The sequence below is a fragment of the Alosa sapidissima genome, chromosome 20 (assembly GCF_018492685.1).
Source record: "Alosa sapidissima isolate fAloSap1 chromosome 20, fAloSap1.pri, whole genome shotgun sequence".
In the NCBI taxonomy this organism is placed as follows: Eukaryota; Metazoa; Chordata; class Actinopteri; order Clupeiformes; family Clupeidae; genus Alosa; species Alosa sapidissima.
This window is the reverse complement of record NC_055976.1, coordinates 7,255,311-7,277,462: the sequence shown is the minus strand read 5'-3', so window position 1 is coordinate 7,277,462 and position 22,152 is coordinate 7,255,311. Positions and strand designations below refer to the sequence as shown.

Below are 22,152 nucleotides of genomic sequence, written 5' to 3'. Positions count from 1 at the left end.
GCCGGTGTTACCTCTGTGTACTTTATTTCAATCTCAGGGGAATCACTTCACATTTTCCCTTGTGTGTCCTTGTGAATTTCTTGTCAAAAGAGTTCAGTCTCTGATTTGCATATGTGTACACACACACACACACACACACAAACACACACACACACACACACAAACACACACACACACACACACACACACACACACACACACACACACACACACACACACACACATGCGTCACCAGTGGTTTTTGTCACTGCTGATTCCACATAAGGCTGTTTTATGTTTATTTTTAAGTTGTGAGCTTCAGAGATGGGAACAATTGTATAAAACGATAGGGACAGAATGACTGTTGTGAAGTTGACAACAAGGGAAATGTAAAATACAATGGAGAAAGAGGAGGGGGAAAGACTGAAATGTTTTTTTCCTTCACTGGTGACAAAGGTCTAATTAATTAAGAGATTAACACAGCCCCCAACTCTCACAACCAATTAAACACTTGAAGCAAGAGAGGCCACTGAGGTGGTGGAGGAGTTGCACAGACTACTGAACTCTGTAATAAACTGTGAGAGAGAGAGAGAGAGAGAGAGAGAGAGAGACTGAGGACTGAGTGAAGTTAAAGTAATTTCATACAAAGTCAAGAAGAGCAGTTAGAATGAGCCAAGATCCTCTGGAGGCAAACTTTTTGCTATTCTAATTTGGAATCAGACTGTAGAGTTCACGTGCATTTGTCATCACTGCAGTGCACTTTTTAGTCAAGTACAGAGACACACTCAATCACCCTCAAACATAATGAACGTGTACTGATCACGAGGAGGCATTTGTGTGCTCGGTGATCTATTGCTGAACTGCTGAAGGTTTCTGAAATGCAACAACTGTGCCTGTCTGTGTTTAGCATGACGTTTCTTTGCCTCTGTCCCCCTTCATTTTGTGGGCAACGCTCATCTCCTTGTCTCTGTATCTGCCCAGAGCCACATTTACGCAGAGTAATCCCTGTTTCAGGGAGCCGGTAATCTCAGTCGTGTCCGGATGTGATTGACCTCATGTTGTCAAGGTTGTTGTAGATTACAGCGACTGGACAGAAATTCCAGAAATCACTTTCTACTGCCTGTCTGTCTGTATTTCTGTCTGTCCGTCTCTCTGTTCATCCATATGTATCCCCCTCTACCTATGAAAAGTTTATGTGTGTATATACTCTCTAGGTTTATGTGCACACACATGTATGAGTGGCGTGTGTGTGTGTGTATGTATGTGTGTATGTAAATATTATTTGAGTGTGTGGTAACCATGTGACTGAGAAGAGGCCAGAAGGTTAATTATGTTCTGTGTAGAAGTTAAAGGGGGAGAGACGGAGAGAGACAGAGAGAGAGAGAGAGAGAAAAGAGAGAGAGAGAGAGAAAAGAGAGAGAGAGAGAGAGAGAGAGAGAGAGAGAAAAGAGAGAGAAAAGAGAGAGAGAGAGAGAAAAGAGAGAGAAAAGAGAGAGAGAGAGAAAAGAGAGAGAAAAGAGAGAGAGAGAGAGAGAAAAGAGAGAGAGAGAGAGAGAAAAGAGAGAGAGAGAGAGAGAAAAGAGAGAGGGGGGCATATTGGTTTCCCTTCAGCAGGATTATTTAGACTGCCCATCGGTCCTGACACAGAAGGAAGATTGTCCTTTGAAGCCAGCAGCTTGGTATAACTGTGTGCGTATGAGTGTGTGTGTGTGTGTGTGTGTGTGTGTGTGTGTGTGTGTGTGTGTGTGTCTGTGTGTGTGTGTGAGTGAGAGACAGAGGGTGAGAGTGTCCCCTGTGAGGTCCAATTTTCCGCTCAGACGGACATGGTTTCTGTTTGCTGTCCTCGGCAGCCTTGCGACCGGTGGGACATTTATGTAAACGTGTGTGTGTGTGTGTGTGTGTGTGACAGAGAAAGGCCAATAGATAGAGAGAGGAAGAGATCAAGTGAAATATATTAAAGACCCAGTGGCCCAGTCTATGAGTGTTCATCAGCGTCACCTTGACAGGTGGACGAACGGAGTGGCGTTAAGTACAGAGCTGCTAAAAGCTTTTTCCGGTCCTCTCCTCAGCCTGACCAGAGATAGATACCACACACTCACGCCCAGACAACTCTGCTTATTTGACACAGGGCAAATATAACATGAAGTGAGATTAACGCAATGCGTGTTCTATTATTCATAATCACAGCTCTGCTTCCTGCTTCACCTCCATTTACTGCCTTTCTTAGAGCATTCATGTCTGGCCGTGGCTTCAAGGAACAAATGTATGCTGTTTTGGACAAATATGTGCACACTAGAGTTTTTTATTTTAATCATCACAATCTTACGTTTTTTTTTAGTATTTTTTAAAATGTTTTTTGTTCTTATTTATTGTGTGTGATTTATGCTGCTCCTGTTTGTAGTGTTTTGGCAACACTAAGTAAACATAATTGTGCTCCACTTTCACCGAGTGGGGGGGCTAATGGATGACGTCACTTTTCCTCTCTCTCGTCCCTCATCGATCATGTGCTGACATCTAATCAGGCTTTGATCTGTTTCCAGAATGCTTTGGCTCTAAAGGAGAGGACCGCCTGTTCCGTAAACTCTTCAGGAGATATAACCAGTTCATTCGGCCAGTTGAAAATGTGTCCGACCCCCGTCACAGTGGAGTTTGAAGTCTCTATATCCCAGCTAGTCAAAGTGGTGAGAGCACATATGCACACTGTGTGTGTTCCTGCTACTGTAACACAAATGTTGAAGAAGAGATTGCATTCCCCAATGTCCATTTTCAGATGTAGATTGACAAAAATACGTTTTAATTCTCATTATTGGTTTACTTTATTTGCATATTCAACTATTTATAACCTACTTTATGAATAGCTAAAACCTTACATCTTTGCACAGTATAGGTGTCCTTACTATCTGTCACTTGAATCTACAGGATGAAGTGAACCAAATTATGGAGACCAACCTGTGGCTGAGACACGTAAGTGGACGTTAGAGGTGCTCTGGGGTCAGAGAGTCGAGGTTTTCACATTCACTGTGGTGGTCAGCACATTCCCTACCTGGCCAAATGACAGCGGGACGGGGAGCCAGTCATGGATCAGTGTGGATTTGGAAGTGCTAAGCCTCTTTTCAGATATTTTCACTTTCTTCAGGACTCTCTCTCTCTCTCTCTCTCTCTCTCTCTCTTTCTCTCTGTGTGTGTGTGTGTGTGTGTGTGTGTGTGTGTGTGTGTGTGTGTGTGTGTGTGTAGATGGACAGGTGAGTGAGGTGGGTGAGGTATGGGAATATAGGAAGGGGAGGTCAGCTGTGAAGACCCTTTTACTGAGTAAAAACAAGAGGCAGAGAGCGAGGGGGTGTGATGTGTGTGTGTGAGTTTGAGAGAGAGAGAGAAAAAAGAGAGAAAGATGGTAAAAGAGAGAGAGAGAGAGAGAGAGAGAGAGGGAGGGAGAGAGAGAGAGAGAGAGAGAGAGAGAGAGAGAGAGAGAAATACATACAGTTCCCTCAGGGCTGCAGAGCGACTCGGAGCAATGCACATCACGAGAGAGTGGAGGAGGGAGATTTGGGGGGGGGGGGGGGGGGGGGGTGGAAAGGAAAAGAGCTGAGGAGTGTGAACGTGAGAGGCAGCTGCTTCTCTTCTCTTCTAGCCCACACCTCCACCACCTTCCCCTTACATCTCCTCCCAGAAAGTGCAGCTCACGCCAGTGGTGCCCACCCAGGCTGGCAGTGCGTGTGTGTGCAGCATGTGTGTGCAGCATGTGTGTGCAGCGTGTGTGTGCAGTAAATGCATCCCTGCTCATATTGTATGTGATGGCCTCATCTCTACTCAGGCATCCTGCTGTACAGCACTGGCAAGAGGCTGAAGATCTGTGTGTGTGTCTGTATTTTGTGTCTCTCTGTGTGTGTGTGTGTGTGTGTGTGTGTGTCTGTGTGTGTGTGTGTGTGTCTTTGTTTTGTCTGTGTGTGAGAGATCATGTGTATACTTATGATGCCTATGTTAATCTGCCTGTGCTTCTTCCCTTGTTTGTGTGTGATGTCATGTTATTTGTGCATGTGTTCACCAGATCTGGAATGACTATAAGCTTCGCTGGTTGCCTGCTGAATATGATGGCATTGAATTCATTAGAGTCCCATCCAACAAGATTTGGAGACCTGATATCGTCCTTTACAACAAGTAAAATAACACTCCATCAGTCAGTGTCCTTTTTAAAACTGTTTCGTTCCAGTACTCATAAAAGGCTGACTTTGATTTTGAGAAACAAACAGGCATCAAATATAAGCTGTGTGTGTGTGTGTTTGTGTGTTTGTGTGTGACATGCGTGTGTGTGTTTGTGTGCGACATGTGTGTGTGTGTGTGTGTGTGTGTTTGCCTCACCAGTGCTGTTGGCGACTTCCTGGTGGCGGACAAAACCAAGGCCCTGCTGAAGTATGACGGCACCATCACGTGGGTGCCCCCTGCCATCTTTAAGTCCTCATGTCCCATGGACATCACCTACTTCCCCTTCGACTACCAGAACTGCTCCATGAAGTTTGGCTCCTGGACCTACGACAAGGCCAAGATCGACCTGGTGCTGATCGGCTCCAAGGTCAACCTCAAGGACTTCTGGGAGAGCGGCGAGTGGGTGATCATCGACGCGCCGGGCTACAAGCACGACATCAAGTACAACTGCTGCGAGGAGATCTACCCGGACATCACCTACTCCTTCTACATCCGCCGGCTGCCGCTCTTCTACACCATCAACCTCATCATCCCCTGCCTCCTCATCTCCTTCCTCACCGTGCTCGTCTTCTACCTGCCCTCCGACTGCGGCGAGAAGGTCACGCTCTCCTCACCTCCATTTTAATTTTCTGTAGTCATGTACTGTATAAGGACAACACACATTAATCAACATTTCTGTAAATGTGCCAGTGGTAGCCAGCCAGTTCATTTTCAACTGCAGTCCTTTGGCAAGATGTTGTAATAACAATTAATTGACTTGGCCAGTTGTTCTTAAAATGCCAAGTTAGTCATAATCCTCACACAGATATTTACAGGATATTACAGGGTAACGGATATTCAAAGGTCACTGACAAAGTGGGACAGTAGGACATACTGTAGGTCATTGGTTAGTAGTCTAGCACTCATTGGAATGTCTACTTTGTTGTCAAGTAGATTGTGTATCAAGAACCCTGACTTATTCTATTGTTGTAATCCATGATATTATTCATTAATTTTACTTTGCATTTCTTAGTTTCTCGTTTTATTATATTACATATATATTATACTCATTATAATGTATTATATATGTTATATATTAACTCTCTATATATTAAGTCAACTTACCAAGGTACAGTACTGTCCAATATGATGAGTCATGCTCAAGAGCTGTTGTATTTCTCCAGGTGACTCTTTGCATCTCGGTCCTCCTCTCTCTCACTGTGTTCCTGCTGGTCATCACAGAGACCATCCCCTCCACATCACTGGTCATCCCGCTGATCGGCGAGTACCTGCTCTTCACCATGATCTTCGTCACGCTCTCCATCGTCATCACCGTCTTCGTGCTCAACGTGCACTACCGCACGCCCACCACGCACACCATGCCGGCGTGGGTGCGGAACGTCTTCCTGTGCGTGCTGCCCCGCGTCTTGCTCATGCGTCGGCCCATCGACCAGCAGGAGCGCAAGGTGGCGCAGAAGGAGCGCCTGGAGGTGGAGAAGGGGGGGATGGAGAAGGACAGGAAGACGAAGAAGAGGAGCAGCGGAGGCTGCCAGGACGGGGGGATGAACTGCGTGGAGGGCGGAGGAGTGGGGGTGGAGGGGAAGGGGGGCAGCCGCTCCGTGGCGGCGGGCGAGGTGGAGGCGGCGAAGGCGGGCCGGGCGCTGACCGCGCCTCCGGCCGTCAACGCGGTGGTGGCCTTCTCGGTCGTCTCGCCGGAGATCAAGCAGGCCATCGAGAGCGTCAAGTACATCGCCGAAAACATGAGGAACCGGAACAAGGCCAAAGAGGTGAGGACTTGTTCCTGCACATGCATTACACACACACACATGCACACACACACACACACACACACACACACACACACACACACACACACACACACACACACACTCACTCACTCACACACAAACACATACATGCACACACAGATAGATACAGTATATGTTGATACATTATTGTTCACTGTTGTTAACTAAACGTCATATTTATCATCACTTCTTTTTACTTTTCTAACTCTCTCAGGTGGAGGATGACTGGAAATATGTTGCCATGGTGATTGACCGGATCTTTCTCTGGGTATTTGTGACAGTTTGCGTCCTGGGGACACTGGGGTTGTTCAAGCAACCTCTCATTGGGTTCTGAAGCACAGTCCACTCTTTTCACATCCTACTCCGTCCCAGCAGTAACCCTCGTCCTATTCAACAGTGCCAAGTATACAGTATAGTCTTCAGAGCACTAAAGAAAACTAGGAAAGGATATCAGGACAGGGCCACAAATCTGTTTTCCAGCCTGTCAGTTATGATTTTTTATTTACAGTAATCTGAAGTATTTTTCAGTGAGTCACCCGTGCTTCCAATGAATGACTGAACGCTTGAATTCCCTTCTTGTTTTACTGAACCACCTGACTGACATTGGAGTCAATTTCAGCCTCTTGCTTTGGCATTTCATGTCTATGAAGAGCTCTCATTATTGTGAAAACATGCCAAAATCATGCACATGTTATATTATGCCCTTTAAGTTGGGAGCGGCATTTGAGATGAAAAAGTTAAGGAGTTTGGCCAGGTTGAGTCTTAATGACATTTGTTTAGGTCGACCTTGAAAAGCTGAACTTAGCTGAAAAGCTTAGTTCTGTAATAAAATGTAGCACAAAGTTCAACAGCAGGTTGGGTGAGATGTACATGCGATCTGTAAATACTGTACTCCTAATGTCAAATAAAAGAATCTCTTTGCCAACACAATGAGCATCTGAATGTTAAGTGGAAGTTACCCTTTAGGTTAATTGTAAATTTTATTCTGTTAAATAACCTCATGTGGTGAATCACAATGAAGAGAAAGTGAGATCATAATTGCCTAAGGGTGTGTGTGTGTGTGTGTGTGTGTGTGTGTGTGTGTGAGAGAGAGAGAGATAGAAAGAGAGATAGATAGATAGAGAGAGAGAGACAGATAATGAGAGAGAGACTTTGTTCTATTCTCAGAAGTCGAAAATATGAGTCTAATAGGTTGTAACAGGGACAGCAAAATTCATTAAAACACAAATGGCACAGAACAAGTACTGCCTCCAGATATTCTTCAACACACACATGCACACACACAGTCAGACACATGCTCATGCCCAGTGAGGGAAAATAAGTTCATTAAATCTAAGCAAGGAAGTTTCACTAATGACGCTGTGTGTGTTTTTTTGGTTTTAGATGGTCATGGTGAAGCCAGGTCAGGGGACCAATCTGACTGCATTTAACTGTGTCTAGACAAGGGCATATATGCCAGTATGTATCAGTGTCTTTGTATACGTGCGTGTGTGTGTGTGTGTGTGTGTGTGTGTGTGTGTGTGCGTGTGTGCGTGTGTTTTAGTGTCTAGACTGTGTGTGTTAGCCAAAATGATTTTGATTTGCATGAAAGTGCACTAATCCTGCTAAAGTCTGGATTTGAGTCTGGCCGCTGCTTACGTAAGTGTGAGTGTTGGGTGACTGTACGAATATGAAGAGACCCATCAGACAGGCCTGCCACAGCACATCACCGGCACACGCCCAAATGACACGTCAAGCAGACGGTGCGGTGCCTTGTCGGCAGGAGCTTCCTGTCTGAGGCACTTTGGGTGGCGGAGCTGCAGGTTGTCCCGGCAACACAGAGCGCATGGTTACATTCATAAACAGTCATTGCAGCCTTAATGCCTATAGCATTTATGACTATATAAGCATACAGTAGCATTGACCTAGCCATGTGTGGATTAGAAATTGAGTGTGTCTGTGTGTGTGTGTGTGTGTGTGTGTGTCTGTGTGTGTGTGTGTGTGCCGTTATAATGCCTTCATTTGCCTGGTTTGGTGGATAGAAGAAACGTGCAAATGGAGAGAGCTCTGCATTATTTACAGAACAGCACAGATGAATATTTAAATGCTTTCCCAGTCATCTGTTTGACTTAACGGACAAAGGGTGCTTTTGTGTGTGTGTGTGTGTGTGGGTGTCTGAAACAGATGTCAGTCTTTGGATCACAGCTTTTGGACCTCACAGCGTGTGTGAGGCACTCTGCTGTCTTCTGAGTGTGTGTGATTTCCTCTTTTTCTCTGTGTGTGTGATATGCTCTAATTCCACACCAAAATTTGGTCTTGTTTATGCACCCATGTAAGATGTTCATTCTCTATAGTTTTGCATTAACAGACCTTACTCAAAAGGAATGGTTCTCCTCTCTAACTGGTCTGATGGAGTCTGATCTGGCATGGTGACATCTAAGAGCAGCCAGGCAGACATAACTGCAGACTGTTTAAAGCTAAATCATTCATATTGCCTGGCAGGGGTGACCCACACACACACACACACACACACACATATATGTACATTGACATTTTAGGTTTCAGCACCAGGTATTCTTCAAGAGGAACTTTTGCTGTTGCTGGCTTTGCTTCTTTAGGGTCCATGTAGAGTGAACTTTGAACGTTGTAATGCTCTTAGGAAATTGTTTGTTTTGAGGATGGACTGGAGGATACCAGTGTTGAATAAATGCTAGTGCCTTGCAGTGGGTATGTGTCTGTGAAGGGAAAGCATATTTCTTATATATATACACTCTCTCTCAGTGTGTGTGTGTGTGTGTGTGTGTGTGTGTGCTTTGATAAGAAGCATAAGAGCATGGAGAGTTCTGAAATGGGATTTATGGGAAGTGGAGTAATGCTGGCGCTGGAGGCTGAGGGCTGAGGGATGAGGGATGAGAGCTGAGCACAACACTGAGAGCAGACACGGGGGAGCGGGAGGTAAAGACCCCGACATATTAATCTGGGTACCCAGAAGCTCGCATCATGCTGAACTAACTTCTGGGCCAAAACCGTCGCAACCGGAAGACAGCTACTTTCAGAGATGCCCACTGATCTCACTTCCGCTGTGTTCATGGGGAAAAGTTCTTACTGAAACCAGTGCAAAATGGCTGCCAATACAAACATAATTGAAGCATGTTTAGAGTTGATTTTTGAAGAAATTGAAGTTCATAACAACATTTGTGTTAAACCTCTGCAGAAGTTATGTCTTATTTGCCTAAGCAAAGGACAGGATGTATTAGCCTGCTTGCCAACGGGTTTTGGCAAAAGCCTCGTCTATCAAACCTGGCCGGTTGTGGCTGACCAGCTAGCCAGAGATGACTACAAAGGCAAACTAAACGCCATCGCTTTGGTTGTTTTCCGCTGTCGGATGTATTTTCATGAAACACCCAGTAGCCTACGTGTGCATACTCACAAGGTTTGCCCCCTCTCCGTGATTGGCTATTGAAAGAAGCTTTGTTCGAAATCAGAGACAGTCTCCACGACCTATTTTCCCCTGAATCCAGGCGTATTCCTCTAGACTACCGACATAAAGACCCTTTCAACTGTGTGTAGAGACCCAAACAAACATGTGTGATCCTAAGGCATTTGTGGTGCAGTAGAAAACAACATTGAGCTAACTGTTGGGAACTACTCCATCCCCTCTTTCTACTTTTGTTTATGTAAATGATTGTGTGCATAGTGTGTGTTTTTTGTGTGTGTGTGTTGTTTTGTGTCTGTGTGTGTGTGTGTGTGTGTGTGTGTGTGTCTTCGTGTGTGTGTGTGTGCTTATGTGTGTGTATGTGTGTGTTCATTCGTGCGTGCGTGTGTGCGTGCGTGTGTGGGTGTGAGTGCGTACATGCATGCCTGTGTGCACTTGTGTAGCTGATATGTCGCCCCATGAACGAAATTCCACAAAATTTGCCATGCATTCAGAAGGTGTTATAACGATCCTACAGTACACTAAAAATGTTGTGCCGTTTTTAACTTGTCAGTCAAAGATACCTGCGATTACAACACCTTGTTTTTGCTTTTTCATTTTTAACAAGGTCGCGCTATACATCAAATGAGTGGATATGGGACGGGTTGACATGCCCCCTTGAGACAAACATAACAAAAAAAGTTGGTCATCCTAGGCCCTACGGTTCTCGAGATATTCACAGAAAACTGTGTCCGGCCTACCCTTCTTTTCGGAGTGCCCGGTGTGGAAACTGACTGTATACTGACTGACACAACACAGCACAGCACAGCACAGCACAGCACAGCACAGCACAGCACAGCACAACACAGTACAACACAGCACAGCACAGCACAGCACAGCACAGCACAGTACAACACAGCACAACACAACACAACACAGCACAGCAAAACACAGTACACAGCACTCTTCATATTTCTCTGTCTGTCTCTTTCCAATAAATTATAATTCAAAGGAGCTTAAAGAGTCAGTATAGAGTCAGTCAGTATACAGTCAGTATCCACACAAAGTCCCTTGAGCACTTCAGCACCACCCTGGTAAGGATTTGTGCAAGCGTGAGTGTGTGCATGCAGGGTGGGTTTTGTAGGAGAGAGAGAAAGAGAGAGAGAGAGAGAAAGAGAGAGATAGAGAGGGAGAGAGAGGGAGAGGGAGAGAGAGGGAGCACTGGGCAGGGTGAAACAGGGTGACCCCTGGGGGCCATGGGTTGGGGCACCTCTGGGAGGAAAATGAAGGAATCATCCATGTATGACAAATCCTGCCTCAGAGATGGAGAGTCCTCACTGACCACTGGAGCCCCCAAGTACATTTCTGTGTGTGTGTGTGTGTGTGTGTGTGTGTGTGTGTGTGTGTGTGTGTGTGTGTGTGTGTGCGCATGACAAAGAGAGAATGAGAAGTTTGCAGACAGTGACAGGGAGTTCAAATGGATCTACATAATCAATTCGGTGACCATCAGCAAGAACAACAAAAAAAAAGTTCCACATTTCCTATCTGAGAGTCATTGTGGAATGAATAACTCAGGAACTGGCTGCTCATCTGACTCATTCACATACTCCGAACTCCATGACTACAGACTATTTTATGACAGACAAATAAACCCTTGGCGTACTCAACCATCCTCAACGTACACATACACGCATACAGTATTTACTATATGAGCTGAGATAAAGTACTCTGACCTGTGCTGTAGGGAATGAGTGAGATGATTCTCTTATACACGTCTCAGAGAAATGGAAGTCACTGGCGTTCTCGTTGAAGCTTGCATGGGTTTTATTTAGCACCCTTTGTGTCAGTGGCGGTTAGATTAAGACGTGCACAAATAGAAGATGCAACATATATTACACAACCTAATCTCCTTGCAAACACTTATATTCACTGTTACAGACAAGCACAAACACACGCATACATACACACACACGCGTGCGCGCGCGCACACACACACACACACACACACACACACACACACATAAACATAAACATACACACACACACACACACTGTTCATATTAATATTCAGTGGCATTGCCCACGACACATCTTTCTGCTCCACACCCCATTACTCCTGTGATTTGAGGCTGAGAGTGGAAGAAGACACTGAAGTCACGCAAAAATGAAAGAAGTGTGTTTTTTCTGACCTCCTGTCTGTTTTTGTGGGCGCAGTTCTGTTTTTGAGAGTGTCATCTGGGTGACTGCGTATTGGTAAGAACAGACCCCAAAACCCTGTTCAAATGATTTTAAATCAGAGAACATAACAGAGAGACATCAATAATATGACAACAAGGCCATCCACATGTGTTATGTAACCTGGTTAGATCAACTAGGATTCCCCTCAGTCTTACTGCCTTCTTTTACTTCCTGTCAGACAGTGTACCAGAAAACAAAGTATTTTATGGCATATTCATACACGCAGCCACTGATAACCAACATAAACAAATATATTTATGCGTATGTGTAAATATATACAAATTTAGAAAAGCTAATGAACATCCATGTTGTGAGAAGGTTATTCTCCAAAAGTTACCATATCTCACCCTCACTCCCACACTACACTTCTCAATCCTGACCCTTTGCCTCATATTCCCTGCAGGTAATGACAGACATACCTTTACCTTTAGGAGCATGTCATGCTGTCCTCTCTTACCCTCTGTTTCATGGCCTTACAGTAGCTCTATCTCATGGGAAGAAAGATATCCAGACAGGGCCAATAGTTTAAGAACCGATCTCCAAAAGGACCAAAGAACATCAAATTTAGAAGAAATGCATAAATTATATTTTCAGCCTGCTGTCATTCTCAAGTTAGGGAGCCAATATAGCAGTCTCTCTTCAAGCCCTCACAGTGCTGAAGATGAGGCACTTCATAGATCAATGTCCTCAACGCCTTTTCAAGTAGAGGAGGTGGTTTTGGCTGTGGACGTGTGGTGTACTTTGTAACTGGGGCCTTTAATGTGAATCAATGTAGCATGCTCATCACAGGACAAGCAAGAGAGTCCTCAAACCGCTGCACTCTGACACGAGAGAACCGCTGCACTTTGACAAGAGAGAACCGCTGCACTCTGACAAGCTGCTGAATTCATCCTCATGCCCTCTGCTCCTCTCTCTGGATTCATTCATCGTTACAACAACGATACACACACACACACAAACAAAGAGCTGGACTATTAGTGTGTCAGATATTGCCAGGAGTAATTATGGTGTTGATGATAATAAACAAACAAACCAACCGGTCATTTAGTTGTAGGAGTGTGTGTGTGTGTGTGTGTGTGTGTGTGTGTGTTTGTGTGCGCGTATGACTGACTAATATTGCAGCTTTCTTTCCTGTGAGTGTGCAGGTTCCTAGCCTGGGGGAATTCCCTTTTCCAAGTGATTAGGAATCATTCGGACTGGGGCATGAGCATTGTGACACTCACCCTATCCCAGTTGTGCGTGTGTGTGTGTGTGTGTGTGTGTGTGTGTGTGTGTGTGTGTGTGTTTGTGTATGTGTATATGTGTGCGTGTGCGTGTGTGTGTGCGTGTGTGTATGTGTGTGTGTGTGTAGAGTGTGTAGCAGCTGTGGCTCCAACTGGAGCAGAAAATCAGGATAATTTCATTGTGATCATCAGTGTTCTGGCTATATCCCCAGAATGCCAAGACACAAAGGCATGCATGTGAAATTGCTCAGGTTGCCACATTATGGCTGTACAGGTGTGTATGTGTATGTGTGTGTGTGTGTGTGTGTGTGTGTGTATATATACAGTGTATATATATGTGTGTGTGTGTGTGTGTGTGTGTAGGTGTGGGTGTCCTTTTGAATGGACACAAATGGGAAATAAGCTGTCAGGCAAAAATGTTGTTCTCGCCTGACTCTGACCAGTACGGAGCCCAGGAGGTGTCATTGCAAGATTCTTTTGTAAATTTAAGAGATTATGAGCTTGTTTTACTAAATTGTGAGCTCATTTTACAAAATTGTGCATTCGGTTACTTAATTGCGCTCTCATTTTACTAGATTGTGTGCACAATTTAATATATTGTGCGGCCATTTTGCTAGATAGTGAGCTCGTTTTACTATATGTGCGCTCATTTTAGTATATTGTTCACTCATTTCACTACATAGTGCAGTCATTTTACTGCATAGAGCCCTCATTTTAATAAATAGTGTGCTCATTTTACAAAAATTAAAATGAGAGCACAGTTTAGTAAAATGAACACACTATTTACTAAATTGAGCTCACAATCTAGTAAAATGACAGTGTGATTTAGTAAAATGAGCGCACAATTTAGTCAAATAAACACATGCTTTAGTAAAATGAACACACAATTTAGTCAAATGAACACATACTTCAGTAAAATCAGCGCACAATTTAGTCAAATGAACACATACTTTAGTAAACTGAGCGCACATTCTCTTGATATACACAAAAATACCTTGCAATGACACCTCTGTAGTTCTGTAGAACAGGGTTGTGCCACCAAGTTCTTCTGACAGACCGACATACACACACGCAGAGAGAGAGAAAGAGAGAGAGAGAGAGAGAGAAAATGGTGAAATAAAAAAGGAACTTTAAATGAACATTAATTTGGCAGACTGTCTTTTAAATGTACCGGTATTCTTAAATACTGCAACACACATACAGAGAGAGACACACGCATTCACACGTACAAAAAAAAAACATCTTTCTGATAGGATTGAATTTTGATATTGCAATGGTCATGCATGATTAACCAACTGAATCTGCTTTGGCCATGATAGTGTGGGTATGCATGCACACACGCAAGCTTGGGTGGTAATGGTTGTGTACATGCACATGCAATGAAGGCCCATGTCAAGTCATGTTAGCGCAGAATAATTAGATATGATCCCTACAATACGTTTTCATGCATGATTAATCAGTAATGCACATTAAAACCTTTCTGTTATTCACTACCACTGACGAGGAATCCCTACACTGTTGCCCGCTTATATTGCTCCAAAACGCACTTGCAGAAATTGTGAGAAATCGTGAGAAACGCACTTGGGCATGTCAAATAAGACCAAAAGATGTTATTGCTTTTGTCGAGCAGAGCGAGACCTATTGGACAGGCCAAGATATCCACAGAGGCCTAGATTGAGAACATTGAACCGTTGCCCCCTCTAGCGGATACATTGTATTCCCACATAGGACATTCATTGAGAGAGTTGAACAATATGTTTTGGTTATAGCCGAGTTCTTGTCATACCTTTTTTTAAAAAAAAAAAAAATAATAATTTAGATCACCTGGACCTTTAGTTCCCTGGCTAAATAATATTACGACTTTTATTAATAAACTAACATGACAAAAAGGCAAAGATATCATGAGACAAGTTATCTTAGGAAAACTCTTATTCCGTTATTGGCACTGATGCGCCCTCTTTAGTCCACGTTCACCACATCCCATATCAGCACACGCGGTGCAATCAATGAACCGGAGCTCAACAAACGGCAGTGGACTCACCGACCGGGACGTTCCATCAACCAGCAACGTCGCAAGAGGTAGTTTTTGAAGGCAAATAATTCACTTCTGCATCGTGATCTTACTCCTGCAGATAAGACAGAAGGGTCGTTGCAACATACTTCATTGTAATAAAGAAAAAGCCATTTGATTTCACATGGTTTGACTTGATCGGTGCGTAATGTAATTGTGACTAAACCGAACGGAGATGCTGTCGACTGTTGCCGTACTTCTGGCGATTTCCTCTGCCACCCTCGCCACTATCCCGGGTATGTAACGTTCTATTTCTCTATGCATAAACAGTGGGTTTTACAACTACAATTGGATGCTTACCAAGAGGTATGTGCATGTTAGAAAAGGCTTTAGGGATGAACAAGGTTAGAAGTCATTCTCTTCAGAGGACTTGCGACTTGCGCAACAGTGCGTTCTGATTGTAAATATCTGAAATAATCACCGGGTAGGCTAACTTCTAACAAACATCTTCGATGCACTTGGTTATCAGAGCTTGTGTGACAATATCTCCAGCACAATGTTTTATCTCCTACACCGTTTGAGTTATTTTTCATATTCATCAATTTCGCACAACATTTGGGGTCTTTTAAACTCGTGTTTAGGTATAGCCAACTGAAAGGGACATAAACATATTCCCCTTACAACATAACCAGTTACTGTATCAACATACCATCATACATTACAGTATCATTTCTAAATCATGCCAACCCTGATGTTGCTAACCTATAGAGTCTACATTTGACCCTGCACCCTCATGAGATACAGAGCTCTTCTCTGCCTAGTGATGGGGAAATATGTCACAAGAGGACATGACCAGAGGTGGCCACTGCTGACACAGTGATGAAGATTTGAGGGTGTCAAATGACTAATAACAACTGCTTTCACAATGAATGCCCTTCTGGTGACATAGAGCAGATGTCCACTGTTTCAAGGTCCAAAGTCAAAATACTGCATATGATACACATTGGTTGCATGCTGTGTGAAAGATAATAAACCTTTCAAGACAACATGTACGCGTTCTGTGGGCTAGAGGGCTTAGAAAAGTGGGTCTCTGAGTGTGTGTGCATTTGCTTGCCTCATTGCTCACTGTACTGACCGTGGTACTCTGTAAGTAGATTAGAGAATCTGTTCTCTGAGATTCGCCATGCCTCGGGGCGAGAGGGTGAATATGAGAGGGACGAAGGCCTATAACTGCAATTTTCTGGTCACCGTCCTGCCATTCTTTCTCTCTCTCTGTCTCTCTCTCTCACCCTCTTATATAACCTCTAAAATTAGAGTACAATCTGCTTGTGGCTTTGAGGAAAAAACATATGACATAATTTTACAGTAAAAACTAGACAGATTTTGGTCCTGTTTATTTTTATGCTGAGACTAGACACACACGATTCATAGCTTAGTGACAGAGGCTGTGTCTATCTGATAGAGAGAGAACAAGAGAGAAAGAGAGAGAGAGAGAGAGAGAGAAAGAGAGGGAGTAAATGTGAGCTACTGTGATGAAAGTGGAACTGCTGTGCTGGTGCTCTGTGATAAGCGATAAGTGGAGGTCTGCTTTCTGTCCCCAGCCCCAGGTGAGTTTGTGTCGCTGGCGGAGATGGAGGACTCGCTGCTGAGGAACCTGTTCCAGGGTTACCAGCGCTGGGTCCGCCCCACGCAGCATGCCAATCACACCATCACTGTCCGCTTTGGCCTCAAAATCTCACAGCTTGTCGACGTGGTGAGATCACACATTCACATACAATCAAAGCCAAACTGACACATTCTACATTGTGTAATACCTTGTTTGCATATTATGCGCCTTTTATGGCATACAGGAAACCTGTAATCCAATGGATTTTTTTATTCTAGTTAATTATTTCCAGTAAAAGGGATTGTACTACCATATATACCGTGATATCTGTGCTTATCTGTCCGTGGTCCTGAAAGATGTAGGTCTCATGGGAGCTGCATTTGGTACTGCAATATCTATGATCTACCCTAAATAGACTCATCCACGGAGATGAGAGCCTTCTTAATGCTAGATGATCGTCTGAAAATTCAGAAGTGGAGAAATCGTGGAGGAGTGGCAAATGTAGCCTGTCATATGACACTTTTACTGTACACTTTATTTAGTTCACTAGGTTACGCTGAAGTGATACTGGACTGCAGTTCTCACAGACCTCCTATTTTATCACGTTTTACTTTACCCCACTCTCCTTTGCATCATCTCAGACTGAGTGTTTTTTGATGTTCAGGGAGAGTTACAGGCTCATTTAATGGAGTGTGTTCATTATTAACTCTCTCCAGAACCCCCCTATACTGTACTCTCTCTTTCTCTCTCCCTTCCTCTTTCTTTCTTTCTCTCTCCCTCTGCATATGGATATTAAAGAAAACAGGGAGGAAAATGTATGTAATTGCCCAATTTCTTCTGTGCAAATGAATCAACATTTTAACCATAAAACAATTTGGTTGACTAGCTCATAACGGCTGGGCATTGCACGTATGAAGTTTGGATGAAAAATAAATGTTAAAAAAGAAGAGAACTGCTATGAGGAACAAACAGGAGAACTTGGTAGTAATTATAAAACTACTGAGTGGTTGTTTCCTCGTAAGCAGAGTGCACTGCTAGACTTAAAAGTATAGTCCTGTGACATGGTACTGTAGGCCTACCATTTCTGAAAGCACCCAGACCTCAGGGAGCAAAAAAAATTGGCTGGGAAAGCATTTGTGTTTTCAGGCATTTTTTTGCTTTGCTCAGATGTTCATGCCAAAAATGTTCCTCCTGATTTAACCTTTTTTTCAGCTGCTCAGAGTCTCCTGGGTGTGTTTTAGCACATGTGCCCTCTAGCATTGACTATTATTTTTATGTTTTGAGGAGAGAGTGGATCTATGTAAGGCCATATGAAAGGCAGCAAAGTCTTCTATTTTACATCATAGTCAAAGGTTGACTGGGTGTGTGGCCAAGAATGTTGTTTCTTTCTATGCCAAGTTTTGAATACATGGGCGTCCGATTCTGAATTTAGTCATTTGTGTTCTATTTCAAACGTCACCCGTCATATTTTGAAAAGACACATATTTTGAAAGCGCAGCAATTTTGACAGTTGTGAAAAACTGTTTGGTCTGTTTGGAATTTATATTGTATTTTTCATGTATATAATGTTATAATGTATTCTAAATTATATGTTCATAAAAACTACATTTATAAATGATATTTTCATTGTTCACAAAAATGAATGAGTTGCCCTTCCATTGTGGCTTACCCAAGGAACACATCATCTGGCTCTGTGGAAAGTGGGTGCTATGGTTCAGTACAAAGCATTATCCACTAAATATCTATAAAAACCCAACAGGATGTCCGCTTTACGCAGGACCACAGTGCTGCCTCAGAATAGCAACAGCTCTGGCAGCACAGGACGCTCTGGTGCTCGGCTCTCCACATGCTTCATCGCTTCCTTCTCCCAAGTAGACACAGACACCCTCTCCCCCCAGGCCAAGCAAAGTCAATTAGCTGACATATTACATCATCATTTTTGCATAATTAGCGGACCAGGAGCAAAACAGAGTTACCTTATCTGCCTTTCGTTTACTGGCAAGTGCCCACTTCCTAAAGGTAATTTTAGCCTCTAACCTTGCAAAGCTGACTGGCATTAACGGAGTGTCTTTCTCAGTCTCATTCTTTGGAAGATACACTCACAGATACAGTACAAGTCTAGTCATGATGAAATATCTCAGTCCCAGACATGAATGGCAAACATCTAAGCCCTGAACCACAAAAACTCTTTCTTAGACCTTGAAATCACATCATGGCAAGTCCGGTCAAAATTCTGTCAGGAACTCTTTGGCTTCAGGCATGGAGCTTAACACTAGATACTGTGTTCCACTTGCCTTTGATTATGTTTGATGGCTTTTGAGGTGGTGGGCAGCCAAGAATTTGTTATGGCGAAGATCTGTCAGAAGCTCCCCTGGGGGAAATCTGTTAACTCAAAAAATGACTTGACCCCGCCTTATGACTACCACATTGCAGACAGTTATACAGTATAGATAGACACAGACAGACAGATAGATAGATAGATAGATAGATAGATAGATAGATAGATAGATAGATAGATGTCATGCACCTACAGTACAAATGCATCATGAATAGGTTGTCCTTCCCCTGTTGCCATTTCTGTTCTCACTGTTTGTATTGTGATTGAGTGGAACTGTATTGCTCAGTTCACTTACGTATCTAATTTGGTCTGTTCTTTTCAGGATGAAAAGAACCAGCTTATGACCACTAATGTTTGGTTGTGGCAGGTAAGGACATTGTCACAACTAAATTCAAAACTCAAGACATATACAGAATTTAACCTTGTTTTTTTTTTACATCACGCATACATTATGAGTGTGTGTTTTGGCAGGAGTGGATAGACTATAAGCTGCGTTGGAACCCAGAGGATTATGGGGGGATCACATCAATCAGGGTTCCTTCAGAGAGCATCTGGTTGCCTGACATTGTGCTGTATGAGAAGTAAGCCCTTTGTGTGTGTGTGTGTGTGTGTGTGTGTCTGTCTGTCTGTCTGTCTGTCTGTCTGTCTGTCTGTCTGTCTGTCTGTGTGTGTGTGTGTGTATGTATGTATTTTTGTGTGTGTGTGTGTGTGTGTATGTATTTTTGTGTGTATGTGCATGTGTGTGTGCGCATACGTGTGAGTTCATTCATTATTAATACCATAGTTGAATCACGCCTTGGTCAAATAAATATCCAGCATTATGTAAAAAGCAAAACAAAATTGCATAAGCAAAGCCGCTGAGTTCAGTCTTTTATTTCAGTAACACGCTTCTGAATAATTAGTCTGCAGATACTGCCTCAGGAAATAAAACAAAATGAATTACATTGTAGGCCTGACTCGGCTCATCCTAGTGTTCTGTGTCTTGCACAGTGCAGATGGGCGCTTTGAGGGCTCTCTGATGACCAAGGCCATTGTTAAATACAACGGCACCATCACCTGGACCCCGCCGGCCAGCTACAAGTCCGCTTGCACCATGGACGTCACCTTCTTCCCTTTCGACCGGCAGAACTGCACCATGAAGTTTGGCTCATGGACGTACGACGGCAGCATGGTGGACCTGGTCCTGACCGATGACCAGGTGGACCGCAAGGACTTCTTTGACAACGGCGAGTGGGAGATCCTCAGTGCCACGGGTGCGAGGGGCAACCGTCGCGACGACGTGCTGTCCTACCCGTTTATCACCTACTCGTTCATTCTGAAGAGGCTCCCCCTCTTCTACACACTCTTCCTCATCATCCCCTGCCTGGGCCTGTCCTTCCTCACCGTCCTCGTCTTCTACCTGCCGTCCGACGAGGGCGAGAAGCTCTCGCTCTCCACCTCGGTCCTGGTGTCCCTGACCGTGTTCCTGCTGGTCATCGAGGAGATCATCCCGTCCTCCTCCAAGGTCATCCCGCTCATCGGCGAGTACCTGCTCTTCATCATGATCTTCGTCACGCTCTCCATCATCGTCACCGTCTTTGTCATCAACGTGCACCACCGCTCGTCGGCCACCTACCACCCCATGTCGCCGTGGGTGCGGGGGCTCTTCTTGCAGAGGCTGCCTCGTCTCTTGTGCATGAGGGGCCACACTGACCGCTACCACTACCCGGAGCTAGAGCCCATCAGCCCGGAGCTCAAACCCAAGAGCCACAGAGGGACCCTCGGGAGCCAGGACGGCAGCAGGGAGGACGAGGACCACGCCCTGGTCACTATGCTGGAGAAGGCCACGTACTCTGTCCGTTACATCTCAAGCCACATCCGTAAAGAGCACTTCATCAGAGAGGTAAGAGGAACATTATGCTGGCCTGCTTCCTGTCCAACATAGCATAAAATGTGACACGTCTGCCAAAAATGACATCACAATTAAAATTAAAAAGTGTGGGTTTTGTGTTGTTTTAGGTGGTGCAGGACTGGAAATTTGTGGCGCAAGTGTTGGACCGGATCTTCCTGTGGGCTTTCCTCACCGTCTCTGTGCTCGGAACCATTCTGATCTTCACCCCTGCTGTACGGTTGTTCCTCAGCACTCCACCTCCGCCGCCATAACCTCTGATCAGATCCCATGCACCACATCTCACATTCAGTCTTTTCAGAGGGTGTTAGCGCAACTGTCAGCTTCAGCACAGCTAACCTCAGTAGTTACACACGGTTACAGAACATTAATTACACTTCATTTAGAGTGATTTGTTTGACAGATTGTTACACCACTATAAATTTGCAAAGGTCATGAGTAGTTTTAACATTAACTGTAGAGATTGGAATAAACAGCATATTTACAGAAATACTTTACTTTAGTCATTTATTATTAGTATATTTATTTACAGCATACTGAATATTTGAATCTACTAATCTATTACAGTCTTTTGGTTGTAATGCAAAACAAATATTTTCTGTGTAGAACCATTTTCGTGTTTTGTTTGTATAACACACTGTACATTTGTAAAAATCTTGCAATTAATTAAAATATTGTTAAATACCCAATATAGTATTTACATTTATTACAATGTCTTTACATGTCAGTTACAGTATATAGGGTTGTTTTATCCAGTATTAACTCACCTAACATATCTTTTTAAATGGCATAATCAAAATACTTAGCCTATATGAGGTTTAAAATTATAATATTTTACAATCTTATTACATAAAATTTCATTTGTACTTCATCGATACAAGCCTTACAGTTAGTTTTCATTCACTCTTGCAGAAGATGGTGAGAGTTGCACTAATTATATCAGGTAGTCTTCCCTTTATTGCCCTGGCAACTGATTACATTCCATGACAAAATGAAGGAAGGCAATTGTTCCATTGGCAGAGTTCCATCCCGCCATTTATCACGCAGTTATTATTTCAAATACTGCTGCACAAATTCAGACCAAATTTGGTTTGACAATGTTAATGTACATGTGAGCCATTTTCATTCTGATTCGGTCAGCTGTATTTAAGTGATTGTTCTTACAAAATACATGGATGATCCGGCATCTGAGCCATCTGAGATGAGGACATAGAGACATATTCATAAGTATGGTATTAGTAAGTATGGCCTCAGGTTATATGATCTTAGGAAGTCTTTGCTTAGTGTGGCATCATATAGTTTGAGGTGTGTTTAATTATTGTTTGAAAATCGTCTGGATTCGGGGTAGGGCTGGAAACCATGGGCAGGTTATGAACAGAAAATACTTGTTCAGCTCCGTGTTGGAAGGCACTCAATACAAACTTGATGTTGAAGCATTCACTGTTTACCAAAGTGTTTTCATTGCTAATTTCTATAAATTTGCATTTT

At 43.6% G+C, this 22,152-nt stretch overlaps 2 protein-coding genes across 2 annotated transcripts in view; both read left to right on the top strand.

The window, feature by feature from the left end:
* LOC121694474 (neuronal acetylcholine receptor subunit alpha-3-like) overlaps positions 1–6,896 on the top strand; it is a 10,752-nt gene extending 3,856 nt beyond the window's left edge. The window contains 7 exon segments of the mRNA XM_042074650.1: positions 2,520–2,611; positions 2,613–2,660; positions 2,899–2,943; positions 4,025–4,134; positions 4,339–4,777; positions 5,343–5,945; positions 6,181–6,896. Of these exon segments, the coding sequence (XP_041930584.1) occupies positions 2,520–2,611; positions 2,613–2,660; positions 2,899–2,943; positions 4,025–4,134; positions 4,339–4,777; positions 5,343–5,945; positions 6,181–6,300 (1,457 nt within the window). The 3' untranslated portion in view covers positions 6,301–6,896.
* A 7,968-nt stretch (positions 6,897–14,864) lies between these two features.
* Positions 14,865–21,132, top strand: LOC121694475 (neuronal acetylcholine receptor subunit non-alpha-2-like). The gene is made up of 6 exons (XM_042074651.1): positions 14,865–15,128; positions 16,434–16,585; positions 19,099–19,143; positions 19,248–19,357; positions 19,767–20,658; positions 20,775–21,132. The coding sequence occupies exons 1-6, from the start codon at positions 15,068–15,070 to the stop codon at positions 20,916–20,918; spliced, it is 1,404 nt and encodes a 467-aa protein (XP_041930585.1). The 5' UTR covers positions 14,865–15,067; the 3' UTR covers positions 20,919–21,132.
* The last annotated feature ends 1,020 nt before the right edge of the window (positions 21,133–22,152 follow it).

Excerpts from the sequence above, each read along its gene's own strand:
- LOC121694475 (XM_042074651.1), top strand. The coding sequence starts at position 15,068 with ATGCTGTCGACTGTTGCCGTACTTCTGGCGATTTCCTCTGCCACCCTC. Across the intron at positions 15,129-16,433 it reads CACCCTCGCCACTATCCCGG|CCCCAGGTGAGTTTGTGTCG; the intron begins GTATGTAACGTT and ends TTCTGTCCCCAG. Across the intron at positions 20,659-20,774 it reads AAGAGCACTTCATCAGAGAG|GTGGTGCAGGACTGGAAATT; the intron begins GTAAGAGGAACA and ends GTGTTGTTTTAG.